General features: G+C 36.7%; 1 protein-coding gene, 1 long non-coding RNA gene and 1 pseudogene across 3 annotated transcripts; 2 read left to right on the top strand and 1 right to left on the bottom strand.

Moving 5' to 3' along the window:
- Positions 1 to 1496: 1496 nt before the first annotated feature.
- Positions 1497 to 12295, bottom strand: LOC126621556 (probable linoleate 9S-lipoxygenase 5; annotated as a pseudogene).
- An 8849-nt stretch (positions 12296 to 21144) lies between these two features.
- Positions 21145 to 22250, top strand: LOC126621565 (uncharacterized). Its single transcript, XR_007623088.1, has 3 exons — positions 21145 to 21210; positions 21390 to 21549; positions 22017 to 22250. It is a non-coding gene; the product is annotated as an uncharacterized LOC126621565 (long non-coding RNA).
- A 10-nt stretch (positions 22251 to 22260) lies between these two features.
- Positions 22261 to 23615, top strand: LOC126621560 (probable metal-nicotianamine transporter YSL7). 2 transcript variants are annotated; one of them, XM_050290087.1, is made up of 5 exons: positions 22261 to 22385; positions 22483 to 22580; positions 22677 to 22810; positions 23174 to 23225; positions 23310 to 23615. In XM_050290087.1, the coding sequence occupies exons 2-5, from the start codon at positions 22483 to 22485 to the stop codon at positions 23398 to 23400; spliced, it is 375 nt and encodes a 124-aa protein (XP_050146044.1). In that variant the 5' UTR covers positions 22261 to 22385; the 3' UTR covers positions 23401 to 23615. The 2 variants fall into 2 exon arrangements, with proteins under 2 accessions (XP_050146044.1, XP_050146045.1); XM_050290088.1 differs by lacking the exon at positions 23174 to 23225 and having other exon boundaries at positions 22261 to 22580.
- The last annotated feature ends 1033 nt before the right edge of the window (positions 23616 to 24648 follow it).

Genomic DNA, 24648 nt, shown 5'->3' with positions numbered 1-24648 from the left:
TCCAGATAAAAGGAGTAAATTCAGACCTTTGATGCAAGTCTAGCAAAAAGCCCTCCAGCTCAGTTCAAGAAATAGCCTGTGGAAAGTCAACAAGTATAACAGATGTGTTACTACTTATCAGGGGGAGCATCCAAAAACAGATCAAGGTTTTAACGAGTTAATCGAAGACTTATGGCCATCCAAGGGAGAGTGTGATATTTTGAGCCATTCAATGTGTGGATGGCCAAACCACTACATCCCACTCATCCCACTCTACATGTCCTTCCACTAGGAGTTGCCACTGCTTGCTTTTGGTGCTCTTGCTTTGCCTATAAATCAAAGGAGATAAGAAGAGAATAAAGAGAAGAAAAGAACGGAAGAGAGAAGCCAGAAGGCTCATGGTAGAGAGAGGAAAAACAGAGGAGAGAATAGAGAGTTATCTTTGTAATCTTATTATTTCAGATTATAAATAAAAGCATCACTACTGCCCCAAGGATGTACTCCATTCACACTGATTGTAAAGGAACTTCGTAAATTTTGTGTCTTGTTTATTTATTCCACTGCACATACCGCCAATTTTACAATAGATTTCTTATTCATTATTAGTGACATCATTTGGTTTACAAATTAGTTTAAAATTTCGCTCTTCATTACTCTTTTGCAATAAAATGAATTGAATTTTTTTTTTCTTCATTTGGTAAAGAAATTGATTTTCATGGTTATGGCATTTATGGCTCGTTTAAAAGTATTTTTAAAATTACTGAAAACTCTTTTGGTGAAATTATATTGATATCAATCATTAACAAAGATGCAAAATAACTGGTAGGTTTGGACACGTGGTGGACTGTAGAACTGTTTGTTCATATCCTCGAATGGATTCAGTAAGTATTACTCCTACTACTGCCGACCACAATTTCTTGAATTCTTTCCTAGATCCCCATCAACGTAGCATCATTTTGTAACTGAAACCATTTACTTTAGAAAAAATCATTTGATTTGGAAACATTTAGATATCTATATTTGTCGAACAAATGGACAATTGATGTAACAAGTGATACACTATTATTTTTTTTCATTGATTCATATATGACTTAATGATCTTAGAATTGCATTAGCTTTAGATGATGATAAAGAAAATCAACGAATCCGATTACAACGTAATCCTAGAGATATTTAAGTAAAGATTTATGCCTTGGCATACAAGTAAGCTAACTTATCGTATGTGTAACAATCACAACTAGGACTAGAAAAAAAAAGAAAAAGAAACTAGGACTAGAAAACCTAACCCTAGAGGGAAAGAGAATCCTAACCGGATTCACTCCCTTTAATCAGAGCAGTATTGTCCGAAAAGGAGGTTGTATGACACAGTTTCTGAAACCCTTTTCGTCTATTGAAAATTCAAAAAACGGCTTGTAGCTGAAGTTAAGAGTACCGAATTCAATATTCGTATTTCTAAACTTATTCTTACAAACAAAAAGAATTACATATAAGATGAGTAAAATACAATATAGAAAAAAAAAAAGATTTAGATGTTGATACTGGTGGGAATTCCCTTGTTAGTAAGTCCAGGTTCATTAGAGGGATACAGCAAAGTGCAAGGGATCTTCGCCGGTCCGAACCGATTTTTCAATCTCTCATCCTTGTTCATCTTTTCAATTTTGGCCTCAATTGCTTCCAACTTCTTTTTAAAATCCTCAGAAGCCTGCCGTATGTCTGCATCTGTTGTCCACTCCGCGACGCACACTGTCCGAGATAGAGCTCATCAGCCGGGTGCCTTGACAAGATTTCCATCATGGCCATTCCAAGAAGTGTCGGCAGCTGAGGTGCAAACGTTTTCAAGAATGCCTTGTCAGGGTTTGTTCTCAGCTCCTCATATATACTATGGAGTGCCTTCTTCTGGCATGAACCGCCGGCTTATGGTTGGGCGATTTGGGACGAATCCACCAATCGAGTATTGACCGTAGTTGATTGCTGCACGATGGGCTGAAGCATTATGTATGATAGTTGTGCATGATTCTATCAGCTCGTCACGAGTCTGCATTTTAGGCCACCAGGGTTCATCTTTCTTGTCTCCGTGGCCTACCTGGCGGAGTTCCTTCCACCAGGATTGGAGCCGTTTGATCATTTTTGTAATAGAAGGAGCAATAGTCTTTAACCCATGTTTTAATTGCAGACCATAATTCTAATAACTGATATAACAGAAAGGGGTATTATTCTAATTAGGGTATTATTGTAATTAGGTTATATGACTATATAAGGGATTGTTTAGCTATCATTTCTTTAAGTTCTTTTGTATACATTTTCTCCATTTTAATCAATACAATCTTTCTGGTTTTTCTCTCTATCATCTTCATCTTTCTTTGTACCAATTCTTCATCTTTTACAATGTAGTTAATATGGTATCAGAGCCACCAAGGCTCACGCCGGATCTTGGTGGTCGATTCCTCTTTTCTCATTACTTTCTATCTTTCTTCCTTATTTTTTTTTGTTTACGCTTATTTGATTAGTGTTTAGTGTTTAGTTTTTGGGGTTTTTCCTCTGGGTTTCAAGCTCCTTCATTTCATCGCCGAGAGGAGCCAGAGCAGCCAGGCCATGGAGTTGGAGGCTCTCCGCATGGCCTACGACGAAATTAAGAAGGGGGAGAACATCCAGTTGCACAGAGAGGTCGTGCAGAAGATCTCTGAGACTAATCTTGAAGAACTTCAAGAAATTCCCAATTCTGGGAATGAAAAGCTCGTATCTTTGGATTTCATTTCTGGGATCTTGATCCAAGCATTTCCATAGAGAACATGAATCAAGAACCTCAATTTTTCATCTGGGTTTCCCTGGAAGTGACACAGAGCTACTTGATCTCCGACTCCGAGAGCTGAACCTGCTTTCCTAAAGCCCAGAACCTGCGTCGTTTTAGGCGGCCGAGGCTCCTCGGGCGATCGCTCGTCCTCCGGCTCTTGAATATCGGAAAGCGGATCGTTCGCATTGTCGATTCGACTCAGTCTCTTCGGAAAGTGGATCGTTCGCGTTGCCAATTCGACTCCCTCCTCTCGCAAGCTCTCTCCTCCGAGTGCGACTCCCTCCTCTCGCAAGCTCTCTCCTCCGGCCGCGCTTCCTTACACGTCGTCGATACCTGTGACAGCATCCACACCTCATGCAAGCTCCCCCATCTTCTCCATGACCAATATATTGACGATGATAGCTACCGGCCTTCGAAGAGGGCAAGGGCAGATTTCAGAGTGTCAATCAGAGTGTTGGATTCTTCAGGTGTTGTTATTTCTTTAATTTGAAGATTATAGTCAATTTTTGATATCTGGGTTGCTAAATTCTCAAGATATTGAAGTGGGATATTTCTGATTGATCTGGGATATATGTGTTGATTTGGGTGTTTGTGTTCATCTGCATATATTGTATTGGATATGTTGTTGATTTGGGTGTTTGTGTTCATCTGCATATATTGTATTGGATATGTTGATGTGAAGAAATACGAAGTTTTGTAGTCAAGAAAGTGTCAATCTTTCAAGACAGTGTTATTCTTTCTACATCAACAATGTGTGGGAGTTTCTGCGATTCTGATGATCTGGTGAAGACATTGGGTGTTTGGTGATCTGAAACGCTGATTTCTTGAAGTTGTGGTCTTTGATGTACTTTCAAGGTTTAATTGAAGTGAAGCTGTGGTCTTGATGTGTTGATCTCTGCAAGTATTAGTTTTCTTGTCAATTTAAAGAAGAAAGTGTCATTCTTTCTATGAATCTTGGAGTTTCATTCTCCTAAGTTGCAGTATGATTTGGAGTTTCATTCTCCTAAGTTGCAGTATGATTTGTGTTCATGGAGTGTCAGTCTCCTTATTTGGTATTTTTAGTAGAAGTGTGAGATTTGTGTTGTGCTTTGGAGTGTCATTCTCCTTAGCTGATTTGGTTTCTTGGAGTGTCATTCTCCTTGGTAGATTTAGTTTGTTGGAGTGTCATTCTCCGTGGTAGTTTAGTTTCTTGGGAGTGTCATTCTCCTTGGTAGATTTAGTTTCTTGGCAGTGTCAACTATGGATTCTCAGTTCCCCGTCGAAAACTTGTTGGATATGTTCAGACCAAGACCAGATTAATATGACAGTTTGGGACTTCATTCTTCCTGCACTTCCTACTGTTTGTGGCATATCTGATATTGTAATTGAAGATCGTTGTGGTGTTGAACATGGCACTGATGAGTGGTATGAGGCACTGGATCAGCATTTTAAATGGCTTCTTCAATACAAAATCAGTTCATATTTTTGCAAATTTCAGAGATGCTCACGGAAGAATAGAGCTTCACTGGGCGTCCTATTTTGGAGGAGAGGAAACTGTCATTACGTTACTTCGATTGGGCGCCGCTGCATCTTTCCCAGATCAATCTCACGTGGCTAGTTCAAACTTCACTTGGATACTCCAGAGTTCAGTTTGAGGGGGGAGTAATAACTGATATAACAAAAAGGGGTATTATTGTAATTAGGTTATATGACTATATAAGGGATTGTTTAGCTATCATTTCTTTAAGTTCTTTTGTATACATTTTCTCCATTTTAATCAATACAATCTTTCTGGTTTTTCTCTCTATCATCTTCATCTTTCTTTGTACCAATTCTTCATCTTTTACAATGTAGTTAATATTCAAGCCCGTCTGCAACATATGGATAGTCCTCCATCAGTAAATGCACGCCGTGTGACATGCTTGAATCTTCAACCGCCATTCCTCTGAACATAGAAAACGGAACATACTTTCAATTGCCATCGATTGTAGATGAAAAATGTACTTAAAAAAATGCTACTAACCAAGATATTACCTTTTGATCAGATCCATGGGGAGTGCTTGATCAGGAAAACTCAGTCCTTGTCCATTGCTGACGACCATTCCATCGAAAACTTTGAAGCAAAGATTATTTCCTCTATTACTCTCACGAAAATGAGGATGCAGAAGTTTATTAATCGGGTGAAGCACGCTCAACTGCCTATTTGCGGCTATCACAAATGCCTCAGTCACTGCATGAGCTCTCAACCTGCAACAAACATAAACATAAATTTAAAATTTTACGAATTTATGTTGCTATTGCAAATCCTACGACCTTTGTTTTTCTGTTATTTCTTTGAAAGAGTTATACCCAGTGGGGAAGCCAGGATTTCTTGGGGGGGAGGGGCGAACTTAAAAGAATGCAAGGTTAAAGAAAAATGGCAACAACTAAATCTTTTTATATAGTAATGTCTTCCATAATTAATCAATAATTAATTTTCATCCTAAAAAATAATTTCATAATTTCATTCAAAATGTGGCTTATTACCAATAAGTTTAGTTAAAGATGACTTTTGACATGCCAATTTATCTATATGTACAATTATACATACACATGATTCTTCTAATTCCCAACAATTCGTATCAATAATTTCACCCTAAAAAATAATTTCATAATTTGTATTAAATAACTATGACATGAATAATCAATAACCATATCATTTGATTCACATAATTAAGGTAGGGATTATGCATTTAAGAATTAAAAAATTTACCTTTAAATAGTGATTGGAGCCGGCTCAATCTCTCAGAGGAGAGGAGAGTGGCTCACTGACTTGTGGAACAGAAATTAAAGAGGACTTTGTGGCTTTGGCTTGGCTGCTGGAGTTTGAGGAGCAACTTGGCTGAGATGGATGGTGGCCCGCTCTCTGTGTGTGTGTTGATTATTGGTGAAGAAGACAGAAGAGAAGGATAGAAAAGAGTAAAGGGTGTGCAGTGTGCGGATGGGGTGTGTGTGGGGGGGTACAGACAAAAGAAGAAAGCTAGGGTTTCATTGGGGTGACACGCGGAAGCGGTCCCCCACCCCATTATAATATTTTTTTTTTAAATTCAACTATCAAAACGGCGTCGTTTTGATTTAGTTTTTTAAAATTTTTTTTACCAGGTCCAAAACGGCGTCGTTTTGATTTAGTTTTTTAAATTTTTTTTTTACCAGGTCCAAAACGGCGTCGTTTTGGCCTGGTTTTTAAAAAAAAAATTAGAATGCAATCTGCACTACAGATTGCCCAGAAAACCCAGAAAAACAGAGGGCTCTGCCTCTGCGTGAACCATTATTTTCCGGCGAGGCGCGCGAGGAGGGGAGTGGCGAAGACCTGGGGTCTAGTGGTGTTTCCCGGCGAGGGGAGTGGCGGCCGCCACTCCTCGCTCCCACGTGGCTTCGCCACTGGTTATACCAGTGGTTGAAAAGCTGATGACAGCCGGAGTCATTTACAAGTGCATAAGCTTTAGCAAGTTGCCAAATGGAACTCTCGATGCCTTGGCTAGACGGAGTATAGACTTTGCTAATGCAGTTAATGTTGGTTATTTATTTTATTTTCTTAAATATTCAAAACTTTATTTATTATTATTTTAAATAATGAATATGAAGAGTCATATCAATTAGAGAAGTCATGTCTTTTACCAAAGGTTATATAGAGTTTTATAAATAGGAAACCCCTCAGACGTTAATAAAATATTCAAATGTCTTCCTTCTCTTCCTACTACAGTACTCATATATAATCTTTATTATCTTCCTACTCATCTTGATCATCAATAGGCAATTGATCACTACTTGGCAACCCGTCTACCGTAATCGTGCTTATGGATTAGACACTCTGTGAAATTCAAAGGTTGTATCTTGGAGTTGTAGATAGCCGTTATAACCAGCATGTAGGGAGGCGTCTAGGGCTTTAGGACAGTGACAACACGTGTCTCTTGATATCACAGGCCAGATCATTCTTTACCTTTTCCTTTTTCCTGCTTTATTTATTGATATATGTGTTTGATGCATTTGGATATTATCTAATTGATTGAATTTACATGTATATTATGATCATAATCATTTATATTATCCAACAACTAAAACCGTAAAACGTATGATAATATAATTGCAAATTTACAATCCATTTCACTGTTCCATTATAGGCGTCACTGCCATTGGAGTAATTTTATTCATATCTATTTTACAATCCAAAAATCTACGCAAGGCAAAGACGTATAACAATTACTATATCAAACCCAGCCGTATAGCGTAACTTGGGTTCTTTATTCACTAATGTGGTTGCAAAGAAACAATATATAGTTAATACTGTGTATATTGCATATTTGAATCTCTACATCTTTTCTTTCTCCGTAAATGTTATCACTACAGTCGCAATTTTTTTTAAAGAATGCGTTGTTAATTGGTAGACACGATTCGTTTACCTATATGCATATCTACAAACGCAGAATAATTTTATGGATTTGTTTACTGTGCATTTTATAAACACCTTACTTGTTTAATTTTCCAATTTGCATTTGTATGGCTTGAATTCTATGAGGAAATAATGTATATATTTGTATAGCACACAATAACCAATTGATGTGATTGCTTCTTCTTTCAACGATCTCCTGAAAATAGGTTTTCAATTTTAATTCTTGTTACGATTATGTGTGTTTGCAGACATTGTTTGTGCACAATCTCATTATTCTTCGAATAAAAACCGAATATGCGTGAGTCTGCATATATAATTTTGTCTTGAAACAAATTAAATGTGCATTGTGTATTGGGAAAAAAAAAAATAGAAACTGAACAAATGTCACTTAAATACCTCATTCTTGAAATTGCAGTATAAAACTAGACATGTTTGCTAATGATCGAAAGTTCTGTTTCAGTTTGATTGCACCTTATCATATTCTTGCAGAGTATAATTTACAAATGTATAAAAGGGTAAATGTAGTTTGACCTAGAAACTAAATTTTGTTTTCATTTGGCAATTGAAATATCATTTCATCAATCATGAACATGCATAGCTACTTTATGCATGTTGTCTCGACATTGTTGAGGCAAAGAGAACAAATTTCATTGTTAAGTAGTTGTCAAAATTTTAAATAAGATTGTTGGCATATGAGTTGTTATGCATTTTGTGATTTAACTTATAATTCTAGATTATTGACATTGTGTTTGCATAAGAATTTCTTACTGGAAAACTAATGAATTATTTGATTATTTAATATCTGTGTGTATCGATAATTCTCTCTAGAAGAGAAACGGCATTATTCGATTTGATCTTTTCTCTTAATGACTGTCACATTACGTTACTTGCATTTGCATATTATTTATTTTCATAGATTACATGTGAAATTATTGAGATTTTTAGCATGAGACAAAATGGTGAACACGTTAAACTTCTATGCAGGTACGTGTAGTTACTCTACGGTTGATGTTCATATTTATATATATGGCTGTGAGATTTAGCGTGAGATTGAATCTGGTGTCAATTATAAAATAGTTATGTGTGTATACTATTTTGTACTTAATGTTGAAGCATACTGTGGAAATATAGATTACTGTTTGATGCTCTCTTGGTTATTTAACAGTATTTCCTAATTTTTTTTTAAATGTCATTGCTCACTAGAACAAAGAAATAATATTGAACTTTTCTTCAATGTACGTATAATTACTCTTACTTTTAATATCTTATAAATAATGAAATTGATTTGAAATTCTCATGAAATTAATTTTCTAATATGCACCATAATGTGGGGGTATGTTTCATTGCTTGTGCCCATGTTTATTCTAGTGAAGCTATGAATGATTATGTGCCTTAAACAGTTTATGCGTGAAATTATGACTAAAATGCTTTTTAGCTTGCAGTTAGTTATAACATGCAGGATTAAGAGCACTGATGAGCAAATATATGACCAGAAAACTTATATATGCCTTGTGAAGGCAATCATAATTAATAAAATGACTTGTTAGTCATTTATCTACACGCCTTGGGGAGGCTAAATGCAAAATTGTCGAGGGGGATGTGCTTAAGCCCATAAGGGAGTCACCTAGGGAGGAAACCCAACTTCTGTGATTGGAGATCCCATGAAGGAAGTTCAATGTGGTAGAAACAATCCACATTGCGTGACTCATTATAGCACTCATATTGTAATGAAGATATCCATGAGATATTCTTCCGCTCATCCCTATGACATTAGTGCAATTTTATGTGACGTTAGGAAGGGTATTAACCCTGAATGAGTTTTGAGGCGGGCAATCTTTCACAAGGTACTTGACACACCCCGACCTAGATCGAGGCATGCTGGCCGTCACGTGGGAGTGATGTAACCATGTGCACAGTGCGGAAGCAATAAAGATATAAAGGAAATACGAAGGAATAAATACCAAATTACTAGCAGTACTAGCTAAGATAGAGTGCTAGTGTGAGATTAAATGTGAATTACACAACCAGAGCATAAATATTCTAGATGCAGTCAAGTAGGACAAGTACTAATTATACAACACCCACGGGTGATCCTACATTTATGATGTTTTGTTAGAACCCCCGTCGAAATCCTCGTGATCCACCAAAGCACTTCTACTTAAAACCTGGAGGGGCGCAAAACAAAAAGTGTGAGTGGGCAAAAACAAAGCGTTTCAAAATCATTTCATTTCTCAAAAGTTCTAACCCCTCGCGGTAAAACCTGTATTATTTCCCAGAAAATAATAATAATAATAAGCTTTATCAGAAATCATACTCAAGATGAAAATCCATAGAAGTATACAATGCCAAAGTATCTCATTGCAATGCTATAAGTAATCCAGGCAAAATATATCAATGTCAAATATCGCATTAGCCAAATCTCTCTGACTCAATCTGGACGGCTGAGTATATAGCTCATAACCAATCTCAATCATATCAAAATCAAATCAAATCAAATCAAATCCTGCACACGAGTCGGAACCACCTAAAGTGGTATGTACGACAAGACTAGGTGTAATATAAATATGCTCTAGTGCTACGATCACGTGAAGGCTGTGCGAATAATCGCGGGTCACCTTCGAGTCAGAACCACCTAAAGTGGTCTGTATGACAAGCCTGTGCACCTAACTTGGATCCAAGGTGAGCATATGGTGCGGGAGGTGAACATATGGTGCGGGAGGTGAACATCACGTGAATGACTGTGCTCTAACTCTGGGGGGAACACTAACACCTAGGTGCAGGTTTATGAGCTCTTAATACATCACATCATATCTCACATAACTGAAGCAATCTCATACCTTTAATTATGAACTTACTTGGCACTTACCTGTGCGTCCGTAGCACCAATCATAATTATATGCAACTACCAATGCATAATAAAATAAACCGATACTTTGCATGGCATTTCAAAAACGTATAATCATTTAGATTCATTTTCTGGGAAAAAATCTCAAGTATATAGGTATATACCGAAAACCAAAAGCCCACTCACTGATATGTCGAAGGGTCGTAACCCTCGAGCCTCAGTTGATGGCGTTCGTCTTCAGGATAGGTCTCACCTATATGCGAAATAACTGAATAAACGTTATTTAAATCACATATACAAAACTAGGAAATAACTTCTCATACATTGCTTAAATGGGGTATTTGAGTATACCACCATGATCTACTCAACCTCAGGAACATCCCCAAATTTTTAGAAAAAATTTCCGACCACCCATGCGCCGGCCAAGGCACGGCCAGACACGCCCCTACACGCGGCCAAACCTTAACTGAGACTTAACTGCCGTTAGGAATATTCCGTTAAAACCTTAACAGAAATTAACAGCGTTACCTGATGCCGTTAGAATATTCCATCAGACTTGACGAAATATTCCCCTCCTTCTTCCTTGGATCGCAGGGGATCGTCGCCGGCGCCAGTTTCTGGAAAAACAATCAAACATTCATATCTTCGATTCTTAACCAAAATTCACAAAATTTATACCAATTTGAAGCTTAGGATGAGAGGAACAAAACCTTACCACTTTGGGGGGACCAAAAACATCAATCACAACCATCACCACCATTCGGATCTTAAGCTTGCAAGGAGTCCAAAAACATCAATCACAACCTCGATCTATGAAGTTTGAAAGGGTTTTGAGGGTTGTCCGTACAGGTTGTACGGAAATGGCAAGAAATCCGAGAGAGGGAGGAAAGAGAGAGTGTACACGTGAGTGGTGTGTGTATGTGTGAGGGTGTGGTCCAACTTTGGGCTAATAACAACCAAAAAACCATAAATTTTAAGTTCCAAAAACTTAGGAACTAATTAGATTAGTCTAACACCCAAACTCAAACCACAACATTACACCATGTACTCAACATCCAAGGGTATTCTAGTCAATTCACACCATCGAAAAAAATATATTTCGGGACGGGTTGTCACAGTACTTGTCACATGTACTCTTGGAGAACTCACCTAAATAAGAGTAGTTGTGAGGCCGCAACTGTGAGGATTGGGTTGCTCTCTAATAACTCTCATGAGAATCAAAATTAAGCGCATGACCATAAATAGCGCTAACTCGTGCCAAGTTTTTTATTGATACCATGTATGTTACATTTAGTACTTTGGTCAAAAGGGATCTAGTTCAAGACATAGTTCACTATGATTCCTTTAGATGAAAGTTGTTAACACTAAGTGTAGGTTCAGGTCCAAAAGACACCTACATCCATTGCATGGTATACAAGCTGCCCAAATTTCTTCCATTCATATATATATATATATATATATATATATATATATATATATATATATTTACATCTTCTACACTTCTGTGGAGTTTTGAAACTTGTGGGGGATTGTTGGTTATTTATTTTATTTTCTTAAAGATTCAAAACATTATTTATTATTATTTTAAATAATAAATATGAAGAGTCATATTAATTAGAGAAGTCATGTCTTTTACCAAAGGTTATATAGAGTTTTATAAATAGGGAACTCCTCAAACGTTAATAAAATATTCAAATGTCTTCCTTCTCTTCCTACTACAGTACTCATCTATAATCCTTATTATCTTCTTACTCATCTTGATCATCAATAGGCAATTGATCACTATTTGGCAGCCCGTTTACCGTAATCGTGCTTATGGATTAGACACTCTGTGAGATTTAAGGGTTGTATCTTGGAGTTGTAAATAGCCATTATAACCGGCACATAGGGAGGCGTCTAGGGCTTTAGGACAGTGACAACACACGTCTCTTGATATCACTGGCCAGATCATTCTTTACCTTTTCATTTTTACTGCTTTATTTATTGATATATGTGTTTGATGCATTTGGGTATTATCTAATTGATTGAATTTACATGTGTATTATGATCATAATCATTTATATTATCCAACAGTCAAACTGATCTCCATCCGGATGTGGCAAGCTGAGTTCAATAGCTATTGGCTTCAAAGTCCCATCATTGTTCAAGAAAATGAGTGTTCTGTTTGTGTATGTTTTGGTGGAAGTTGTGTTTATCCGCCTCAGGTACGGCATCCATGCATCGTGGTGGTCTAATATGAATAGCTACTTGTTCTTGATTGCCTCACCTATGTTGAGTCCATTTAAGTTATGTTATATATGTTCTTTGGTTATTTGACTTGTTTGATCCCCGTATGCTTTTTGGTCTAGCTTGCTAGCCGGTGGAAATTCCTGTATGCAGAAATTCTAGCGATTAGGGATGAACAATTGAGAAAAAAAAACAAATGTATACAACATAATAGATCACGAAAGCTAAGATTACTTGGAGACGACATATTGTAACAGGATTTACTCCTGCCAGCAGTTCTCTTGCAAATTCTAGCGATTTATCATTCCACTTTCGTCCCCAACGAACACCGAAATCGTGTGCCTTTATTGAAAGTCCTTTGGTTAATAAGGGTTACTGGGTAAATTGACTGTTCGACCACTTCCTGTTATTTTTCCTCTGGATACTAAGCTTTATCCTTGTTGTTCTCTAGGTGGTTATTAGCTTGTAGTTGTCTCTTGTATCTAGGTCTCTCTTATAAAGATTTTTCCATAATCTTTTAATACATGTCAACTCCTTGTTTTATGGAGCTACACATAGTTAGGTTCCCTAGGCCTTTAAGGCGTCAATCAAGGATGATTAGTGTGTTGATCACTCCTTCCTCTCTATATCTTGTAACCTTGGGGCGTTTTCCTTTATGAATCAATATACAAATAGTCACTTAAAAGTAAACATGGTATCAGAGCAGGAGAAATAACATGTCTCTATGATACGAGTTGCTCTTTTTCAACCATTCAACCATGGCTAAAGAAAACCCTAATATAAGGTCTAAAGCTGAAAGTTCACTTGTAGTTTCTCATCAAAATCAACCTGAGATGGATGTAAATCCAAATCAAAGGTTAAGTTCTGTGCTTTTAAATGAGTTCAACTACTTACCATAGTCAAGGGCAGTCTCACTTGCTCTAGGAGGAAGATCCAGGCTAGGGTTCATAAATGGATGTGTTGAAGCTCTAAATGTTTCCTCTCCCACCTATGAATCTTGGCTAGCAAAGATCAGCTGGTGATGTCTTGACTTCTTAACTTTATGGAGCAAAAGCTAGCTAAGATATTCAGCTACTCTGAGTCATCCTTCAAACTATGGAAATCTATACAAGAAATGTATGGAAATCAGAATAATGCAACTCTTGTCTTCCAACTAAAAAGGGATATAGCAAGCATGCAACAAGATGGGAAACCATTTGTTCAGCTTCTTGGAAGTCTAAAAAGTATGTGGAACGAGTTGGAAGTGTACTGTCACACATAACTGATGCAACCGTGCTTCTCAAAATGGCCGAAGAAGATAAAATCTTTCAGCTCCTATCTAGTCTGGGATTTGAATATGAGGATCTTCATAGTCATATCCTCATGAATCCAGAACTTCCCACGTTTGCAAGTGTCTGCGCAACAATTCAAAGCGAAGAGGTGAGAAAAAAGGTTATGAATACTGGTACCACGACAACTGTCTCAGAAGCTAGGGCATACTTCTCTAGTGAAAAGAAGTACAAAGGAAAAAATCCACATCTCAAATGCCAACACTGTGATGCCACTGGACATGTGAAGGATCGATGTTGGATTTTTCATCCTGAGCTCAAACCTGACTTCATGAAGAATGACAACGTTTTTTCAGAAGAAATATCAATTCTCTGATTACAAAGCTAACCATGCTTCATCTTCTACAACGAGGTTCAAGGGCACTCCTAAACTTCACTTCCAATCCCACTACACTCCTAAATGAGTTCGCTGCGTACTTACAAATGAAGAAGGAAACCTTTGAAAGTGTGATGTGAAAATTACCTTGACACACAAATTAAACCCTATTGATGACAATTGTAGTAAAGATATAAGTAGGGATCGTTCTAGACCGGGGATTAACTAGGGATGCTAATCAACACAAATAAGACTCAAAAACACTAAACTAGACTCTAAAATAGAAAATTAGACTCTTATGACTCAAAATAGACTCAAAACATTCAAAACAGCAACAAACAATAAAAAAGACTCAATTCTAGATCTAACAAGTGATTTTGACGAAAATAAGACTTAACTTGACTCAAAAGACTAAAAGAAAACAGATTATGACTCAACTAACAAGACTTAATGAATGGGCAATTGTTTTTGACGAATTTAAAACTTAAAACAGAAACTTTGCATAAAACACTTTAAGAAAACGAATTTGATGAATTGAAAAGGGTGAAAGGCTAGTTAGAGGGTCCTTCTCCACACATGATATATGCATACAAACCAATTTCTAGTTATTATTCATTTAAACCATGAATGACAACACCCCAAGTTATGATAGCACAAATTAACCATCAGATTTTCCTTATTTCATTGAATTGGACGGGATACGCATCACAACCAAATTATCATTCTCAAGTCCCCTAACTGTAAAAAGCATAATAGAAAACATATCAAAGGTCATTAAGTTCTTTGAAAATCATAAGCATTGACGAGGCATTCATAACTATGAAAAGCATGATACTTCTGCCAAGGATTTACTTAACACAATCATGATTAGTGACTTCCACTACTTGTGAATATAAGTTCATAACGATTAGGTGAAACTCCCTTATACTCTAGCATCAAGTTCATGCATGCAAACTAAGTATGCATCCTCAATCAACATACATAAACAAGTTTTAATAACTCAAATAAGCAAATCACATTCAAGACTCAAGAAACAATAATTGGATGTAATCAATTCATATAAAACATATAATCATGGCTTCGAATTCACCTCCAACTATAAAGAAATTAGTTCCTCATGTTCGAAATTAAACAAAGATAACTTAAATTAGATGTTGAAAATAAAAGATAGAAAACACCTAAGAACGCTCCAGCAATCCAATGTTGAATGGCAAGGCATGGCAAAGGGCTCCAAGAACTCTCTCAATTGTATCTGAATATATGGGTGTGTGGTGTAGGAAAATATGGTAAAGGGTGGTGGTCTGAGTTGTGATACATAATGCTGTATATATAGGGCTAGGCACGACATAGGTAGGTTTGGAGAAGGATAATGTAACCAAAACCCAAGTGGAATGGATTAAAACAATCAGAAACCAAGAGGAATTAGGTTAGAAAGGTGCGGCAGGTATTAAGCTTCTAGAAAGGATGTTTCAGCACCTATTTCTAAACCTAAATGGACAAGGATACACGTCATGGGTTTTAGAGAAGGATTACAAGTCCTAAATCACCAAGGAGAAGGCATATATGCGGCACATAAGGGATAAGGGTTATAGAATCTGAAATATGTATTTTAAATGCATAATTATCCCTTATAAATGGCTGGAATTAAGGCACAACTTGATTTGGATAAGATAAGATAGGATAAGGCTAGATTAGGAAATGATAAGATAAGATATAGTTGGTTTAGATGAGATAAGGTTGGATAAGGTTTTGGATAATGTTCCTTCTTCTCAGCTGATTCCTTATCTTCTTTGTCTTGGATTTATTTCTTCAACTCTTTAGCACATTCCTTGACATCTTTGGTCTTCAAATTCATCCAGCCATCTTGCTCCACTTATAAGCTATCCATTTGATGCCCAAAACTGCTTCGAAATGCTCCAAAATGCACTTTTTTGCCAACTTTGTCATTTGGACCTACAAACACACGAAAATAGCTTAAAACACTATAATAAGTAGAAACTAGCTATGAAAATGCAAGAAACAAGCTAACTAAGTCGCATAAATATGTTTCTATCAAAGTGCTTAAGCTCCTACTACTGGAAATGGTAGCTCAATCGCTCTACTGGGAAAATTTGCAGGCTTTCTAGCTTACACAAAAAACCTCACTTAGGACAATGTGCAAGGTATCTTAACTGCTCTCAAAACTGCTCTAAATATAAATCAATTGTATGATTTATGGGTTATAGATTCCGGTGCCACAAACCATATGACAAACCAATCTTCCAAGCTTCATGATTTTGAAAAACTCCCTACACCTTCACATGTGTCAGTTGCTAATGGTGAGGGAGCTAAAGTGTTAGGAAAAGGGAAAACAAACTTAGTTTCTGACAAGATAGAGTCCAAGGCTTTGTATGTTCCTTCATTCCCTTTCCAACTACTCTCTGTTGGAAAGATCACACACACCTTGAACTGCTCAGTTACTTTTTCCCCTTACAATGTCATTTTTTAGGATTGTGTCACCAAGAAGAAGATTAGTGAGGGTTTTTTCTTAGATGGCCTTTATTACTTATCAAAGGAGTCTTCATTTCTCAAGGGATTTCAAGTTAAGTCTAACCTAATTCAAGACCAACACTTGTGGCATCAAAGACAAGCTCACCCATCCGAGCCCATTTTGTAAAGTTTGTTTCCAAATTTTTGTAAAGAAGTGACTCAATGTGAAACTTGTCACTTCTCTAAATCCACTAGGTTACCTTTTGGTTCATCTTCTAATAGGACTAGTCAAGCTTTTGAACTTGTTCATACAGATGTATGGGGGCCATTTTTTGAATCTTTTGATGGGTATAAGTATTTTGTAACTTTTATAGATGACTTCTTAAGAGTTACTTGGTTATACCTTTTGAAATCTAATAGTGAAGTTATTGAAGTATTCTAAGATTTTCATAACCTTGTCAAAAATCATTTCACTTCCCAAATCCAAACATTGATGTTTGATAATGGTTCGGAATATATGTCACACATCATGCAACAATATTTGAGCATTCATGGAATCTTGCATCAAACTAGTTGTGTTGGTACTCCACAACAAAACGGCATAACTGAGAGAAAAAATCGTGATCTACTTGAAAAAACAAGAACCTTAATGTTGCACATGAAAGTTCCAAAAAGATTTTGGTCCCAAGGAGTTATGACTGCTGCATATATCATAAATCAATTACCAAGTCGGGTCTTGGATTTCAAATCTCCAATGGAGGTGCTCAAAGGAAGGAACATTAATCTATCTCACCTTAAAGTTTTTGGGTGCACATGTTATGTACACATTCAATCACAGCATAGGGATAAACTGGACCCTAGAGCTAACAAATGCATTTTTCTCAGTTATTCATCTACTCAAAAAGGCTACAAGTGCTATAGTCATGAGTTAAAAAAGGTTGTAGTATCAAAGGATGTACGATTTGATGAAACTAACTCCTATTACAACAAGCTGTCTGATGATCAGTCACAGGGGGAGTTATTTCTTGAGTTTCTTCCCTTGCCAAGGGCTGAAGAACCATATCTTAAGATACAACAACTTAGTGTACCTTCTTCTGCTAATAGTGTCCCTTTCAGTGGACACAACACTGACCATCAAACACATAATTAAGAGTTTCACAAAATGAAGCCAGAAGCATCGACAGAAGAGGCTCCATAGGTTCAAGGCAAACATAATCCAGTACGTGCTAGGCACCCTCTTACAAGGCTCAAAGACTATGTGACTTATACGGCCAAGCATCCAATCAGCGGTTTCATGTCATACCAGGATGTATCACCTTCTTATGTTGCCTATTTGAATACAATCACAAGCCACTACGAGCCTCAAAGTTTTCAAGAAGCAAGCTGTCAAGAAGTGTGGGAAAATGCCATGAATGAAGAGCTTCAAGCTTTTACCAACCACAAGACTTGGAGTGTTATTAGACTTCCACAAGGAAAAAGGGCAGTTGGTAGTAAATGGATATACAAGATCAAATTTCACTCGGATGGATCCATTGAAAGACACAAAGCTAGGTTGGTAGCTAGAGGATTCACTCAAACCTATATCGTGGATTGCAACGAAATATTTGCACTTGTTGCAAAGATAAACACCATAAGGTTTTGTTGTCTATTACTGTCAATAAGGAATGGCCACTATACCAAATGGATGTGAAGAATGCATTTTTGCACTGTGATCTTGACGATAAGGTTTACATGAAGTTACCACCGGGACATCCTCAAAGCTATGAACCTAGCTTGGTTTGTAGGTTGCACAAATCCATTTATGTATTAAAGCAATCCCCCAGAGCTTGGTACGCTAAGCTTAGTTCAGTTCTTGAAGACGCAGGATTCCAAAGAAGCAATGCAAATTCATCCATGTTTATTCGAACAGGAGTTGCTGGAAAACTTGTAGTGTTAATTTATGTTGATGATTTAATCATCACTGGAGACAATGCTGATGAAATTTCAAATCTCAAGATCTCACTTCATCATAAGTTTTCTATCAAAGATCTTGGAGTGCTGCAATATTTCCTTGGAATAGAAATGGCCTCATCAAATAAAGGGCTATTTCTCAACCTTCTCAAGGAATCAAACATGAAGGATGCCAAGCCAGTTCAAACTCCTCTCGACAGCAAGCTTAAGCTTAGCTAGGAAAGCAAGCCACTGCCCAATGTGGGTTACTATCAAAGGCTTGTTGGTAAGTACATTTATTTAACTATCACAAGGCAGAATATTACATTTGCAGTGAGTTTAGCTAGCCAATTCATACACTATCCTACCATGGAACACTTTCATCTTGTCAAGAGAGTCATTCGTTATCTCAAAAGATCAATTGGAAAAGGAATTCTCATGAGGAAAAATGATCACACTCAAGTTATAGGTTATTGCGATGCTGATTGGGTAGGAAATGAAATAGATCGAAAGTCTACCACAGGCTATCGTACGTTTGTTGGAGGCAATCTTGTAACATGGAAGAGTAAGAAACAAAGTGTCATCGCAAGATCAAGTGATGAAGCTGAGTATCGATCTATGGCATCCACTGCATGTGAATTAATATGGCTTAAAGGTCTTTTGGTTGATTTGGGATTTCATACAAGGCAATCTATGTCACTATTCTATGACAATCAAGCTGCAATGCACATAGCATCTAATCTAGTATTCCACGAAAGAACGAAGCACATCGAGGTTGATTGCCACTATGTTCGGGCTTAAGTACAAACTTAAGTGATTGAAACTCTCTACACAAGGAGTGCTGCTTAGTTGGCAGACATTTCAACCAAACCCTTACCCACAAAAAAATGTTCTAGTGCCTCATATCCAAGCTTGGTTCCATCAACCTTCTGGACCCAGCTTGAGGGGGAGTATTGAAAGTCCTTTGGTTAATAAGGGTTACTGGGTAAATTGGTTGTTCGACCACTTCCTGTTCTTTTTCCTTTAGATACTAAGCTCTATCCTTTTTGTTCTCTAGTGGTTATTAGCTTGTAGTTGTCTCTTGTATCTAGGTCTCTCTTATAAAGATTTTTCCATACTCTTTTCACACATGTCAACTTCTTGTTTTATGGAGCTGCACATTGTTAGGTTCCCTAGGCCTTTTAGGCGTCAATCAAGGATGATCAGTGTGTTGATCACTCATTCCTCTATATATCTTGTAACCTTGGGGCATTGTCCCTTAGGAATCAATATACAAACAGTCACTTAAAAGTCAACATCCTTCTCACCCTGATTAATCAATTAGTAATCTATATATATAAAGGGAGATCCCCAATTTGGTGAAGCATTCAAAAATGCCAAGAATATCCCTATGTTTCCTTCACAATCAAAATCCAAAAAAACCTAAAAAGGAGGACAAATTGGTAAAAAACCATCACTGAAAAAAGATAAAGTATCACAACCGTAGAGGTTTGCATTAGAACCACAACGTGGGATTCAACCACCCTCCACGTTTTGCAAGATACCAACTTGATCAAAAGCTTCCACTCCCTGACCTTCCATCCTCTCATTCTCTTCCAACAAGCTCATTAGTCTCTCTCTTCACTCTCTCTCGCTCTCTCTAAAATCCAAAGTTGACAAGAAACTGACAACATGTTTGTGAATGCAGGGAAGAGGAATTCTCGGAATTTAGTTTTGCGTGGGCAAAGTGTGGGCTTTGAGAGCGAGTCGTACAGTTTCGGGTTTCTGACGATTTCAGATATCCACACAATCTATTGGGAGCAGTCTGGAAATCCAGACGGCCATGTGAGTTATGATTCTTCGTCCTAATAAATGACTTAGTTTTTGCATTTGTTTACTATATAGTGTGATTCTTTAGTTATTAAAGATTCCAATTTTTAGAAAACGGGCATTTAAAATCCTATCGAAGTAGTAGGATTTGGAAGTGAACTCTACTGGAGAAGTAATTCGTTGTGTTCAAATTTCATTGGGTAAGTTCAGTTTCATATTCATTTCAGTAGTTTATTTGTAACCGTGCATAAATCAAGGAGAAGAGAACGAGGGGAGGGAGAAACAGAGATACAGATTGACGAAGACTCTTCCTCTACATTGACTAATTCTTATCGCATGTAACTTTCAATCTTGATTCTCCATTTTCTATGTATTCCTTCCAACATTTGTCCACTATTCACCAAATTCTTTTTAATTTTCTTCTGTTTTCATGCATGATTGTTGATTATTTGCTTTTGAGCGAAAAACTGGATTTGTTTCTTCTCCATGTAAGTGCCCGTTGGTGAGTTTCTTATGCTTACAAGGAAACTCTTGGCTCTGGGGAGTTTTTTTTTTATATTAATCCATTTTCCGATTATTTATCGGGCTTTTTCCATTAGGTTTTCAAATCATTTGCTTTCGGTGCAGGCAGTCGAGATAAATGTGATATGGTGTATGTGTGAGCGAGACATTGTAAGGAATGATAAAAACGTGGGAAGCAGAAAAAATGAGGAAACAAATTAGAATGTGAAGAAGGAGAAACCGTTATATGCAGTTGTCATAAGTCTCCCAGATTTCAAACTGTATCTGAAGCATATATTAAATTGACGCCATCGTGCAACTTGACACGAGGAGAAGATGAACATGGCATCAGATTTCAAACTGCTATGGGCAGTTGCCATTTGATTCCACATTTAATTGACCATCAGTCTCTCAGGTATTTGCTTCCACCCTTTTCTTCTCTTTTGTCTTTTTGGCATTTGATTTCTATCTCCCTTTTTATCCTGCGTTTTAATTTCAGGTTTTTGGGATAGTTTCTATTTATCCATTATTTTCCCCAATCGTTTTCCTGTTTATTCCTGTACAAAGTCCATTGCTGGAAGGCGGATCATCATATGGCCATTTTTAAAGGTAACGCCCCAGAATCTATTGCTTAATTTATATTTTTCTTCAGGTTAAAGTTTGTTTGATCGTTTTTCTGCAGTTTTCTCTCCTTTTGCAGAAAATCGAAGCCATCGTTTACGTATTATGTTTACACTTTTGGTTTCTCCAATATTCTCTCTTATTATATCCACAAAGTGAATTGTCAGATAATTTAGAACGAAAGAACAAAGAAAGAAGGAAGACATGAAAGCCTTCATGTTAGTTTTCCTTTACAGAAAGACCCATTTCACTCGCCATGATCAACAACTGCAGCTTCTTGAAGCAGCCCTTCACTCAGCATAAACGACAAGTGTGGCTTCTTTAGCAGTAAGTTTATTAGTCTCTTTCCAAATCAAATTCACTGCCATTAATTAACTATTTCTCATTAATCATTCATTTATGATCATATTGATGCTATTTGATTATTTATAAATCTGCCAAATACGATATATAGCATGCAGTTGTGCTATGTATCTCTAATTTGGTTTCCATGCAAGAAAATAATATCATATTTGCATATCACTGTATTAGTTTACAAAGTGTTTGTGAAAACGTCTCAAAGTGATAGAACAAATTTATTAATTGGGATTAATGTCACATATTTGTATGTTTTGATTTCTGGTTTGCTTAATTATCTAATAATTTTAATTTGTATTAGATTAATTGGGTGGAACTGCAAGTTATTGTTGAGAATGAGTCTCACATTGATGGAATGAAGAACCTTGCATGGGCTTATAAGAGATTGAACTACTTCTCATATTTTATAATGGAACCTATTTTCTTCAATTTACTAGGAATGAGTGCAAAGATTGACGTGGAAGGACATGAAGGCAACACCCCAATCTACATATGATTGGGTTTCTTTTTGCTATCAGCTTTGTCGGGTTGTCTTCGATTATGCCCCTCAAAAAGGGATTTGGATCCTTGCTGGATCCCTTTTCTGGGGATTTTAAGGATCAACATACATGGACCGTTGATCAAAAATCGTGCGGTCACCAATTTTTTCTTTTTTATATTTTTCACGTAAAACGAGATTGCTTTACTTTTAAAAATATAAAAAGTATTTAATTGTAACCGCACGATTTTTTATCAACGGTCCACGTGTGCTGATCCTTAGGATCCCTAGGGAGAGGATCCGGTGAGGATCCAAATCCCTCAAAAAGGTAATTGGAAATTACTACTAAATCCCCACACACACATATACACATGAAGATTTATTCATTTAATTCGGTTTTGGTCTAACTTTTTAAAATCCAACAGATGATGATCATGAAGTACAAGCTAACATACCCGAGTGGAACTGCAACTGCATACCTCATCAACAACTTTCACTCACCCAAAGAAGCTAAGTTGGCAAAGTAAGAACCACATTGTCTTGATTTGTTGATGTTCATTTTCTAATTAAACCTAATCCGTCTGCTAATTGTATATATTCTTCTGATCAATGAATGTAGGAAAGAAGTTGATGTGCTCCTCAAAAGCTTCAGCTTTGTGTTTGCCTTTTACCAGTGGTTTTTTTATGCTGCTGATGGCTGCGGATTTTCTAGCATTGCTACATTTGGTCTCAAAGCCTACGCACATGACACAAGTATGTGCACAATTATATCTTAACAATATATTAGTTTCCTTGATAATAAAAAATTATTTCGTCAAGTACGGAATCTTTAATGATACATAGGGTTTAGGGGCATGTAGTGCCCATGAAAATAAAAAAGTCACTCATAAGCACATCAACACATGTAGCAAGCGAGTATTCCACATTTTCTTAATGCTAATATACATTTTTAAGTGTCTTTGAATAAGAAATGCATCATCAATACACATTTTCTTTTTTGAGTATCTTTGATGGGTAGACAAATTAATTTGGTGTCTAATCTACAACCTAGATATTGAGTTTATATTTTCATGCCCGTGTAGAAAAACTCGAACCTTACTCTATTTTTATTTTTAGGTCAAAAAGAAAGCAAAAAGTCATACCAAACATGCAAGGGAAACAACAATTGGTAATTGAAAAAAATCAAAGGTCATAATTTTCCCTCCATTTTTCTTTATGCTAGAATGATTATATTTTATTTTTCTTTGTGTAGGAATACGGAACACCTTCAAGAGGACTTTAGCATGTCATGTATGGAGGGGAATGATCAGATGGAACACATCAAAGCTCGCCACTTTCTCTGAGGCTTTAACGAGGCCACAAATAATTCCCTCTCATTTTTTGTAAATGTTTTTAGTATGGATGAAATGTAACTAATTAGTTCAGGATACTAATGAATGTAACTTTTTGCACTTTTAGCGATTAGTATGATAGGATGACCACTTTTGTTCTGTGCTTGTAATTTGTCTAATCAGGGAAGAAAAATAATTAAAAAGTACATGTTAGTAATTTGTCTAAATGCATGTACATGTTAGTACTAAGAGATTGTCTACGATTATTGTTTTTGTATATGTACTTAGAACTATTTCAAATCTTATTACAATGCCACGTGATCTTCTCATACTTTGAAAGTTTATAATAATAGTTTGTAACACAATTGTAAAGAAAAATGTCATAGAGGGATGATTGATGATTGATTGAAAAAGTAATAATAAGAAATTATTATGACGTGCTCATGTTCGATTATGTGTGTTAATTATAAAACATTGTTATAGTAATCGTTGTAGCACAATTGTACAGAAAAAAAATATATCATAAGGAGATGATTGAAAAAATGAAAGAAAAGAAATTGTTGTGATGTACACACATGCACAATTTATAAAATAATCACTTAAGAAATATAAAAGTATTTCAGTTACAATTTAAGTTTTTGCCTAAATGGTTGGACGAGGCCATCTCCTTTGGCAATGAGATCCTATTTATTTTCAGTAATCACTTATGAAATATATAAGAATATCTAAAGCAACGCAACTTTGGGATGCGGAGCGCCCGTGATGCAAAAATGCCTCTCGCATGCGCGTGAGCGCGTGAGGCTAGTCACTAATTAAATTAAATTTAATCTTTTTAACCAAAACACAAATTTACATTTATATATAACGCATGCATACTTGGAGCGAGTGGTGGAAGGAGGAGAGCCGTTGGAAGAGAAGGCGTTATCGGCGATATTCTCGTCGACGTTTCTAGCGGAGATGGCGAGTTGCTTTGGGCGGCCATGGCTGTGGCTTATTGATATCGAAGCCGAACTCGTCACAGGAAACGATAGCGTTTCAGAGAAGCTGAGGAATTGGAGGTGCTCCGAGGAGGAAGAGGAGGAGGATGAAGAGAAGTTCGGCGTGCGAATCGGAGCTGAAGAAATGGTCACCATTGGATTGAATGAGAGAGGGAGAGAGCTGCTAGTGTGGCTTTGTTGTACTATTCAAAGCGATGGATTTTATATCGAGTTAAATTCGATTGACGATAACACCTTTCAGTATCTTCGTTGCTCCCACTCT

Source organism: Malus sylvestris, chromosome 5 (assembly GCF_916048215.2).
Source record: "Malus sylvestris chromosome 5, drMalSylv7.2, whole genome shotgun sequence".
NCBI classification, from domain to species: domain Eukaryota; kingdom Viridiplantae; phylum Streptophyta; class Magnoliopsida; order Rosales; family Rosaceae; genus Malus; species Malus sylvestris.
Note: the sequence above shows the minus strand (reverse complement) of the source record. Positions and strands in the feature narration are given on the sequence as shown.

What these genes read in the sequence shown, in the direction of transcription:
- LOC126621560 (XM_050290087.1), top strand. Translation starts at nt 22,483, where the DNA reads ATGATGATCATGAAGTACAAGCTAACATACCCGAGTGGAACTGCAACT. An exon ending in AAAGAAGCTAAGTTGGCAAA is followed by an intron (nt 22,581 to 22,676) that starts GTAAGAACCACA and finishes CAATGAATGTAG; the next exon opens with GAAAGAAGTTGATGTGCTCC. An exon ending in AGCCTACGCACATGACACAA is followed by an intron (nt 22,811 to 23,173) that starts GTATGTGCACAA and finishes TTTTATTTTTAG; the next exon opens with GTCAAAAAGAAAGCAAAAAG.